The 11,091-nt window shown below is 35.4% G+C and overlaps 1 protein-coding gene across 7 annotated transcripts in view; it reads right to left on the reverse strand.

Moving 5' to 3' along the window:
* The window catches only part of ATP13A3 (ATPase 13A3), a 94,702-nt gene that overhangs the window by 53,364 nt on the left and 30,247 nt on the right, over positions 1 to 11,091 (reverse strand). For 6 of the 7 annotated variants that reach the window (XM_012448952.3, XM_012448956.2, XM_012448954.2 and 3 more), the window contains 7 exons: positions 10,295 to 10,468; positions 9,145 to 9,327; positions 8,828 to 8,898; positions 6,448 to 6,528; positions 5,250 to 5,319; positions 3,955 to 4,089; positions 3,398 to 3,470 (listed from right to left, as the gene is read on the reverse strand). In XM_012448952.3, the coding sequence (XP_012304375.2) occupies positions 3,398 to 3,470; positions 3,955 to 4,089; positions 5,250 to 5,319; positions 6,448 to 6,528; positions 8,828 to 8,898; positions 9,145 to 9,327; positions 10,295 to 10,468 (787 nt within the window). The remainder of the gene's footprint in view (positions 1 to 3,397; positions 3,471 to 3,954; positions 4,090 to 5,249; positions 5,320 to 6,447; positions 6,529 to 8,827; positions 8,899 to 9,144; positions 9,328 to 10,294; positions 10,469 to 11,091) is intronic. The other variant, XM_064366943.1, reaches the window with a different exon arrangement.

The following is an 11,091-nucleotide window of genomic DNA, read 5'->3' on the forward strand; positions in this document are numbered from 1 at the left end:
CTATAATCCCTTGCAAACAGAAGGAGGCACTAAAAATCTTAGCACATTTTCTTTTCAACAGCATATCTATCATATTCCTTTTCTCATTGCCTCCAAGTCTCATTGCCTCCTTAGTATTCCTAAATTACTGTTTTTAGATATTTTAAATGAGTAAATTCATTAAATAAACATTTTAATATTTTATCTAGTTCATTATTTCCTTACAAATTTAAGTTAGTGAAACACTTTTTTAAAAGATCTTCCCTCTGGTATAAGTTGGTGTTTGAAAAAAAGAAAAATTAAAATAAAAAGATCTCCCCAAGTGTAAAAGGCTTTTTAAGGTCTCCTTATACATAGGTATTCTCTCTCTTTTTCTCTCATTCTCTAACCTCCTCCCTCCCTCTCCCTGTCCAGGTTTAATACTGTGCTCAGAAGACAGTCACACTAGTTTATAAATGGAGACAGATGAAAAGAAATCTATTGTTTGTGATGTTAGCCAGTAAGATAAATACTCTTTGTTTCCTTTTTTAAAAAATGAAGTGGCCAGGCGTGGTGGCTCACGCCTATAATCCCAGCACTCTGAGAGGCCAAGACAGGCAGATGACGAGGCCACGAGATGGAGACCATCCTGGACAACATGGTGAAACCCCATCTCTACTAAAATATAAAAAAATTAGCCGGGCATGGCAGAGCGTGCCTGTAGTTCCAGCTACTCAGGGGAGGCTGAGGCAGGGAATCACTTGAACCTGGGAGACGAAGGTTGCAGTGAGCCGAGATCACGCCACTGCACTCCAGTCTGGCGACAGAGCAAGACTACGTCTCAAAAAAAAAAAAAAAAAAAAAAGGCAATTTACTAAATTATGAGAGAACAACTTTTAAAGAATGACATTTAGTATATAGTAGGTATATCAATCTTCATCTTTAAAATAAGATCCCTTCTTTTAAAAATTTGGCTTTTCTTTAAAAAATAAATAAATCCATTCCTGGGATGGAAAGAAAAAGTAAAACTTCGACTTTTCTTAAAGCTTTTAAACACCACTTGAAATTCTCCTCCTTTTATGTGTACCACAAAACAAGGTATTGATGATATGTAAGACTACACAAAGTGGGTAAGGAAGATTCAAGTTTAATGGTACGTCTGCCCTAGCATCCCCAGCATCTTCAGCGACAGAACAAGAAGAGGAGAGGTAATAATAAGCTACACATCTTAGACTTCAGCTAAGGGAGACAGATCTTCCCACCTAGAGCAGCAAAGTAACCAGGAAGCACAGGGAAGGAAGCAATCGCTTAGATGTAGTCTGAGTCAAGAAAATGGAGACCAATTTGGTGTTCTGAGTAAATCAAAGCAGCTTCTGCCTCCAAGGCCCATGATGCTGTGCTGCCTCCTTTACCTCTTCAACATCTCACCAGACAATTTATAAGTCCAAACAGTACCCTTCTTATAAGCCTGCTTCTCTTCCAGAGTTTCCTATTTAATTAAATAGCACCAACATCCATTCACCTAGCCAGATAATTCTCCATGGCCTCATATCCAATGAGTTAAATCCTGTTCAATGGACACATTTAAGTATCTTTCAAATTCATTTCTTTTCATCTCTACAATCCCTACCTTGATTCAGGGAGGTCACACCTTCAGTATTACTACCCTCTAAACCAGCCTGAATGTTTCCCCAAAGGGCAAGTATTTTATCACTTCTCTGCTTAAAACCCTTTAATGGCAGCTAGGCATGGTGTTTCATGCCTGTAAATCGCAGCACTTTGGGAGAACAAGGCAGGTGGATCACTTGAGATCAGGAGTTCAAGACCAGCCTGGCCAACATGGTGACACCGTTTCTACTAAAAATACAAAAATTAGCTGGGCATGATGGTGCACACATTTGTAATCTCAGCAATTTGGGAGGCCAAGGCGGGTGGATCACTTGAGGCCAGGTGTTCAAGATCAGCCTGGCCAACATGGTGACACCCTGTTTCTACTAAAAATACAAAAACTGGCTGGGCATGATGGCACATGCCTGTAATCCCAGCTACTCAGAAGGCTGAGGCAGAAGAATAGCTTGAACCTGGGAGGTGGAGGTTGTAGTGAGCCAAGATTGCCACTGCACTCCAGCCTGGGTGACAAACTGAGACTCTATCTAATAATAAGAATAATAATAAAACCCTTCAATGGCTTTCCATTGTCTTTTGGACTGGGCCCAAATTCCTCAATATGCCTTAGAGAGCTATCCATCATTTATAGTTGCTGTCTTTGACATACTAAATTTCTTCTTTCAGTTCTTACAATGTCCACGCAATCTCTAATTTCTAGGTCTTTGGGTATTTAGAACCTCTTCTATCCTTCTCTCACCCTCCCCTTATCAACTTCTCACCTACCTCTTATTTGGCTAATTCAAATAGTCACCACTTAAAAGTACTTTTACAGACGTCATCCCTGATATCTACAGTGAATGAGATCTCTCTAATATGTAAGTAAGTTCGCTGACTTCTCCCTATCATAGCATTTGTCACACTTCATTGTTACTGTTACTACTGTCATCTCTACACTGAATCCCCAGAGCCTAGCATGGTACCTGTCACACAAAAGAATTTATAATTTTTTCCTTCAGCGCTGCCTTGAAAATAAAAAAAAAAGAATTCATAATTTTATATAAATAAGTGAATTTGATACAAACTCAGGAATTGAAATATATTATTTTTAGTTCAAAACACATGAATGTATGTGCGAGGCAGGGTAGCTCAAGTCTGTAATCTCAACACTTTGGGAGACTGAGGCAGGAGGATCTCTTGAGCCCAGAAGCTCAAGACCAGCATGAACAACATAGTGAGACCTCATCTCTTTAAAAAAAAAAAAAAAATTAGCCAAGTATGGTGCTACAAGCCTGTAGTCCCAGCTACTCAAGAGGCTGAGGCAGGTGGGTAAGTTGAGCCACTGCACTCAGGCCTGGGCAACAGTGAGACCCCATCAACTTAAAAGAAAAAAAAAAAAAGCTTTATCCCATTAGTGAAATGAAGGAGTAAAAAGAAAAAAAAAGCCAGGTGCAGTGTGCATGGCTCAAACCTGTAATCCCAACACTTTGGGAGGTCTAGGTGGCAGATCGCTTCAGCCCAGAAGTCTGAGACCAGCCTGGGCAACATGGCAAAACACTGTCTCTTTAAAAAAATACAAAAATTAGCTTGGCATGGTGGCATGCACCTGTGGTCCCAGCTACTCAGGAGGCTAAAGTAGGAGGATTACTTGAGTCTGAGAGGTCAAGGCTGCAGTAAGTCAAGATTGTGCCTTTGCACTCCAGCCTGAGTGACAGAGATGCTGACTCAATCAATAAAGAATGTATATGTATTATACTTCGGGCTTACTTCACACATTATGTCTAATAGGTAGCTTTTTTGATTTATTCTTCCAACATTCACTTCAATTACTTACCTTCATTTACTCTACAAACTGAAACTCTTACAGTACTGTGAGTTGCCACCATGTCATGCAACATAACATATTGCTGAAAGAGGAAAAAGAAATTAAAAACTAGCCAATATGAACCTACTTCTCAAGATATTAAAAAGCCAGGGTGCTAAAAAATAAGTGAATACAATACATGCACATCACTCTGCCTTTATAAAACATTGAGTCAAAAATTCAGATTATTCATTATTTTAGTTCAAGACAAAAGCAGAAGCACTTTAATAGGATAACCCTGAAAACAGTACCTTCCAGCATTCTAGTCTGCAATCAGCAACTACAGATCCCTATGGCCTCTAAGCAGTCAAGTGGTAGTCTGACTCTAAAAAGCACCTGCCATCCCCAACCTCCTACCCCACAAAACAAACAAAAAAGGGAGGGGGAGAAGGAGTATATATTCATGCATTGAATAAAATAATGACTGCATTCAGAATTTACTTTGTGCCAAGTACTATTCTACACACTTTAGATGTTATTACAAAATACGAATACAGTTGTGAAACCCATAATAAACTTGAACTTACCTTTCTAATGGAATATAGTGAGCTTACAATTGATACTATGGACATGACCACAATAGCTAGAGCATAGTAATAGTATTCATCAGTGCTCCACAGTATAACACTGAACAGCTGGAAAATGTAAAATGGGTTCAGAACCTGAAAAACAAAATTTTAAAGTCAAACTGAATGAGATATTATTGACCATGCAGATTGTATACCTTTTCATTTGACAATTAGCCAAAAAGATATGTATACATAAAGGGTAAGTTCCATGGTACATTCCATGTACATTCCATGGCAAAATGTACTTGCCTAAAAAGTAGGGCAATATGCTATCATACTCTTAATTTATCATTAAACAACTAGAATTTGGCTAAATAAGGTTAATTTAAATTACTGGCATCCATTTAGATTCAAACCATCCAAATATAGACTCAGCTAGAAAAGGCTAGTAAGTGTATGACTTTAGCTGTTCTGCAACCTGCTTTAGCAATAAAGTACATTTATTTCCAATAATTACTGTGCTCTGGGCTAACAGGATACAAAACTTTTAATGAAATCAAACAAATGTTTGCTTATTACAAACGCAAAACACAAATTTACTTATATGTCAAAAGTTCACTGGAGGCCAAAGGAAAGACAAATATGAGTTAATGGGTTATGTTACTTTGCTTTCTCTAAGACAGTAAGTATTAAATCCTAAATGAAAAAGAGATAAGGGAGCCCATGGCAATGAACTTCATTTACCCCCATATTTTATCAATTTCATTAAAACCCTCCAATGTCTTAAAATTGATGCTTTTATACTTTTCAATGCACTGTCATATAGATATAGTCTTTTACCTCAAACTCAAATGAGATCATTAGAAAAAGCTTATTCGAAGTTTATAGGTCAAGGAGCAACAAAGAATTTACTAAAGATCAGAGCTAGTTACTGATGGAACCACATTACAAATCAGGCTTTCCAGTTCCTATCACTATACTATGCTGTGTTCATAAGCAACATTACATGGCCACTCCAGGAACTAATACAACTAATTTTTGAACTTTAGTCAAAAACCAGAATGAAGATTAGTGAGTCTAACTCTGTTAGACATGCAATAGATAATAGAAGCAAAATTAGACGAAATTTTAAGAATACATGCCCCAGATTCTTTCTCTACCAGAGTAAATTTCTTTGGTCTTTACTTTCCAAGTAAAAATACGCAAAAAGAGGTTAGGAAAAAGAAAACCAAGAATATCTTAATCCGGACTCTTTCCAAATTGACAAATCTATTGATCACAACTGTTGAGTTATATACAATAAATAGTCTTACCTCTTTAATTAGAAGCTTAAAAACAGAAGGCACTTTCACAGCAATTTCATTTATTCCATAAAGCAGTTTTCTATAACAGGAAAACACATTAATAGTATTACATTATATAATAGTAGTATAATTTAGGAAAGGCATTGTATTAGGTAAGGCTTAAACCACAGACTGTATCTATTCACATTTCTAAACACTTGTCTTCTATAATTCAAATTCTCTACCTACAGAATTTAAATCAAAGAAATCAATAGTAGATACCTATACTGGTAGCATTTAACTTCATTTTGTCTCATATCTTTATGTGTGACAAGTATCCTTCCACTAGTCTATAACCATGTGAGCAAAAGGTTCTCTTTTGGATCCTTGAACACATTAGATCTTTAACAATTATGAATTACAATTAATTTTTGCAAGAAACCCAATAAATTTGTGGGATCTTATTTTAATATTGTACAAACAGTATTTAATTCAAAACATTGTACATTTGTAAAATGCTTCTAAAGTTTAAATGTTTCCACTTAATTCCTTATGTTTCAATAGTATTTTCTATATAATAGAGCATTTTTTGCCTTTTATGAAGTGCTAAGTCTAAATGAGTGAATTTCATGTTCTAACCCTTTGAAAGAACATGCTACAGAACTGTAAGAAAATTTCTTATTAAATTTCAAAGTGGCATTTATCTTTAAAATATGTAATACACTGGTGTATTTTTATGATTTAACAAGGAGTAACTAACACTACGAGGAAGATTATGTCTCCCAATTTACAATTGTTCATTACAGTGTATTTGAGCTCATGCTTATAATTTCAGAAAATCTGAGGTGCTATCAATTGTAAGGCATACCATTTTATATATGATCAAGAAAGATAAAAATGCTATCAAGTAAAGAATGACACTTCACCAACTCTATGACACATCCCAATTTCAGAGATGTTAAAAGGTAGAAAAACGTGCACCTGAGAACTGATGAAACACGGTATAATTTCAGGGATACCAACTTCAAAATATCAGCTTTAACATTTTTGTAATTCTTAAACTGAGAGACAGTCTTACCCAAATAAAATATCAATAAATTCTCAACTACCATGTCTGTAATATTTAAGTATCTGTTAAGATGTACAACTATATGGTAAAGGGTTGACTATGTATACTATTGCTTTCAGGAATTTTGAGAAGATCTAACTTTAGTTGGATAAAAATTACCTGTAGGCATGCATCCCCTTTGTCAGTCCTGCACTATGCTTTTCATAAATTGACGTACAAGAAACACCTTCATCCAGTCCCCTAAATAAATCCAAAGTTTTTACTTTAAACAAAGTTTAAAATATCCAAATGTCTTAATGCCTCATTTTTCTATATGCCTGATTTTATAAAGGTGTGACTTCCTTACAAATGCTTAGAAACCCTTAATAAAAACTGATAACAAATGAAAATTTTATAATCTCAAATTCTTAAGATAAATCATGACAAATCTAAGGAGCAAACCCAACTTTAAAGCTATTCAACATATTTACTGCAAGACAGATGAGATGGCTCCAAATACAAGTTTATATAATATCATTATCCTTAAGACTGTGCCAAAGCTGTAATAACTAAAATTAAACTTTAAAATTTTAAGATAAAGTATAACTTGAGAATTCTAAACCAAAGATGAAATAAGTTTTACTCTTTGGCTACATAAGTTTCTCCTTTTCAATTTTAGAGTAAAACTAAGAAATGCTATCAGTTTTCTTTCATCTCCATAAAAGCACCAATCCAAACCCTTCTCTACTACATAACCTGGTTTGAAGTACAGAATTTATGAGTCACAGATAATGCCTAAAATCTGTAATAATTCCAACTAGGATTCAACTAACATATCTACTTTTTCTCAAAATGCTTTAATTGTCCTTTTTTTTTGAGACGAAGTCTTGCTCTGTTGCCAGGCTGGAGTGCAGTGACACGATCTCAGGTCACTGCAACCTCCATCTCCCAGGTTCAAGCGATTCTCCTGCCTCAGTCACCTGAGTAGCTAGAACTACAGGCATGTGCCACTACGCCCAGCTACTTTTTGTATTTTTAGTAGAGACAGGGTTTCACCATGTTAGCCAGGATGTTCTCGATCTCTTGACCTCATGATTTGCCTCCCTTGGCCTCCCAAAGTGCTGGGATTTCAGGCGTGAGCTACCACATCTGGCTTAATTATGCTTATTTTAACTGAGATGCCAGCTATAAAACTCTAAAGCAAAGAGAGTCTTACATACACTTAATTCCAATCCTTTTCCACATTTTCAACATAGGAAAGCTAAGCTTCATAATACCCTGTAATCAATGTAATAAGTTTACATTTTTAAGTTTCTATTGCTGGCAAAAGACACACAATAAATATGTTTGACATTTCTTCCCACTGAGTTTGATGACTTCTCCAGAAGGCAGGAGGGGCCAATGCCAAACCAAAAAAAAAAAAAAAAAATTAACAAAATGACAACTCATTGGCAATTTTTCTTTTCTTTTCTTTTTTTTTGAGACGGAGTTTAGCTCTTTCACCCAGGCTGAAATTAAGTGGTGTGATATAGGCTCACTGCAATCTCCACCCGCCCAGGGTTCAAGCAATTCTCCTGCCTCAGCCTCCTGAATAGCTAGGATTATAGGCACCTACCAATATACCCAGTTAATTTTTGTTTGTATTTTTAGTAGAGACAGAGTTTTACCATGTCGGCCAGGCTGGTCTCGAACTCCTCACCTCAGGTGGTCCGCCCACCTTGGCCTCCCAAAGTGCTAGGATTACAGGTGTTGAGACCTGGTGCCCGGCCCAATTTTCTTTAAGGCAATAGTTATTAATCAGGAATGGTTTTTAGAACTAGGCATGTAAAAATGCCCATGCCCATTCCAGAATGTTCCAGTTCTTTAGCGTATCTGAGTAAAAATCCAGGCATGAATATTTTATTTTTTATTTTTTACTTCCAATAGAAACCTACAGGTATGAATATTTTAAATGTTTATAACATGATTTTCTTTTTACTGCTAAAATTAAGAATTCCTTTGGCACTCTAAAGCAATGATATTAACAAGCATTTCTAATAATCATTTTAACAGCAATAAAAATAGAATCTTAATTTGTACTTATATAACTTGAATCCTTGATTAAAAATAAAGGAATTACTACAGTTTGTCCCATTCTTTATCTACATAGTAAAATTAAATCTCTATTTGCCTATTACTCTATTCCTCAAGTACCACAGGATTTAAGTGTCAGTAAACTAACAGGTAATGATTCAGATACTCCAAATTAAAATACACACTATGAGATGCACTCAAAATCACTTTGAGGTGAAACTGCTAAGAACTCAGACTCAGTAGACTTTGGCATCATACTGATTCTAACTTTCATGTAAGTTTTGTCATGGTTTAAGTTGCAGGTGGGTCTTCTTATTAAATGGCTAATGAGCCTTCAAATAACAACAGGGAGTTGTTAATTAATAAGTGAATAGAAATTATGAAATAAAACCTCAGCAATTTTATGTAATACTAGAATGGACTCTTTTCTACCTAGAACGTTTTCAGGATATTCAAAGTATAATCCAAACAAAAGGAAGATACTTACTTTAAGAAATCAAAATTGTGAATGTTATCATTCCAGAAATATTTTATACTATGGTGGGTGAAATAACGAATCTGTGGAACACACACAAATGTTACATCAAAAAGCATATCATCATTTGTGGCATGTAATGTTAGTTCTATTAACAGTTATATATAGGATTATATATAGCATTATATCTAGTAATATGTGATATTTTGTATGCATATAAATTTATCTCAAGCAATAACTGCAAACAAGAAATTATAGAATATTCATGATAGCATAAAATGTAACAAATTCTGATTTTTAAAGAAACTTTACCATTAACATCACAATACCTGTTGTGATTCAGTCTGTGAATATTTACTGATCTCGTGCCTGTTTTCTTCAGTGGGATTCTCAATTAAACAAACTGCACGGCCATTTGAAAGCTTATCAGACATAGATTTTGGACTTGAAAATGGGTGATTTTCCAAAGAAAGAAAGCGAATTTTTGCACAAAACCATATTTTGAATTCATCCTTGGAAGACAAAAGGGGATAAGGGTGAGGAGTCAATTTTTTCTTGAGACGGCGTTTTGCTCGTTGCCCAAGATGGAGTACAACAGTGCAATCTCGGCACACTGCAACCTCTGCCTCCTAGGTTCAAGCAATTCTCCTGCCTCAGCCTCCTGAGTAGCTGGGATTACAGGGGCCCGCCACTACACCTGGCTAATTTTGTATTTTTGGTAGAGACGCGGTTTCTCCATGTTGGTCAGGCTGGTCACAAACTCCTGCCTCAAGTGATCCGCCTGCCTTGGTCTCCCAACATGCTGGGATTACAGGCGTGAGCCACCGCACCAGGGCAGGAGTCAATTTTATATAAAACTGCCTGTATTTTCACTTAATTTCCATTCTTTGCAAGGTATTATTTCCTCATCTCTAATTGAGGAAACATCATTCCTACTCAGTAAATATTAAACCATTTCATGAGGATATTTAAATTCAAATAAAATGCTTTCCATTGCTCATTTTTATGATGTATTTTACTGATAAACACATCAACATTTCATAAAATAATTAGCCTATCTATATATTGAGACTAGATATTAAAACCTCTTATAAAATGCTTCCAATTAGGATTTTTAAAAAAGAAAAAGGCTGAGATGCATCAGCATCACAGAGTAGACAGGCAGCTGTCCTAGTGAATGAGATCTGGACTACAGTCCTAATGGACCAGTACCTTAACAGACAAGTACCTAATTTCCCAGGGCAATAAGAAATATGAAAGGAAGGGGGTGAATTTGATCATCTTTAAGGTTCTCCTTTAAACTCTAATCACTATAATAATATTCAATTCCAACACAAATCCTTTAGAAATACTAGAATTAGCATTCCTCATTTTATCCAGGCAGCGATGTTCCCTTCATATATTATTTTGAATAAAGTATATACAAAAACATTGTTTTACTCCTTAAATAATCAGCTACAAGTAGATACATGGACTCACAGTAGTCCTCAGCAGCACTACTTCACAGTCTTTAATTGTGGCTCTGACACAGGTCGCTTTCACCCGCCACTCAGGCATCCAATAGAGAAGGAGGAGGAGAAACCCGCCAGTGCAAATCACTCCTAAAGAAACTATAGCAAGCTTCCAGCGACTCAAATTGTAACCATAAATCTCCTGCATGGACATAGTGATCACATGATTAATTATCAAATGATATGGCAGATAAACACATTCCAAAGTTCTTTGTTTTTCAGATAGGTATTACTGTCTTGTCACATAAACCATAAATATTTTTCCAATCCATAATTTACCTTTAAATTTTGTTTCTGACCAGTTTATTGTCAGTTATAGTTTAAGTAAATTTGTTGATATTTACACTTTGATTTTATATTTAATTTATGCCTAATAAGTTCTTTCCCACTGATATAGTAAATTCATATTTAGTACACTTCCCTAGAATGCTTGCAATTTCATTTTTACATACCTTTTTCATTCTTCCTGAATTTATCTTCTTATGAAGTGGGCTTTTTAAATAAACTTTTTATTTTGAAATAAATTTTAGACTTATAGAAAAGTTACAAAAATATTATGAAGTTCCTGTACATCCTTTATGCAGTTACCCCTAATGTTAACATCCTGGTACATTTGTCAAAAATCAACGGATTTACACTGCTGCATTACTATTAACTAAACTCAGTTTTAGGATTTCACTTGTTTTCCACTAACATGTTATTTCTGTTGCACAATATAATTGAGAGTATCATAGTACATTTGGACGGAATAGATTTAATTTACTG

Source organism: Aotus nancymaae, unplaced genomic scaffold (genome assembly GCF_030222135.1).
Source record: "Aotus nancymaae isolate 86718 unplaced genomic scaffold, 86718_ANA_hifiasm-v0.15.2.pri h1tg000067l, whole genome shotgun sequence".
Lineage (NCBI taxonomy): Eukaryota > Metazoa > Chordata > Mammalia > Primates > Aotidae > Aotus > Aotus nancymaae.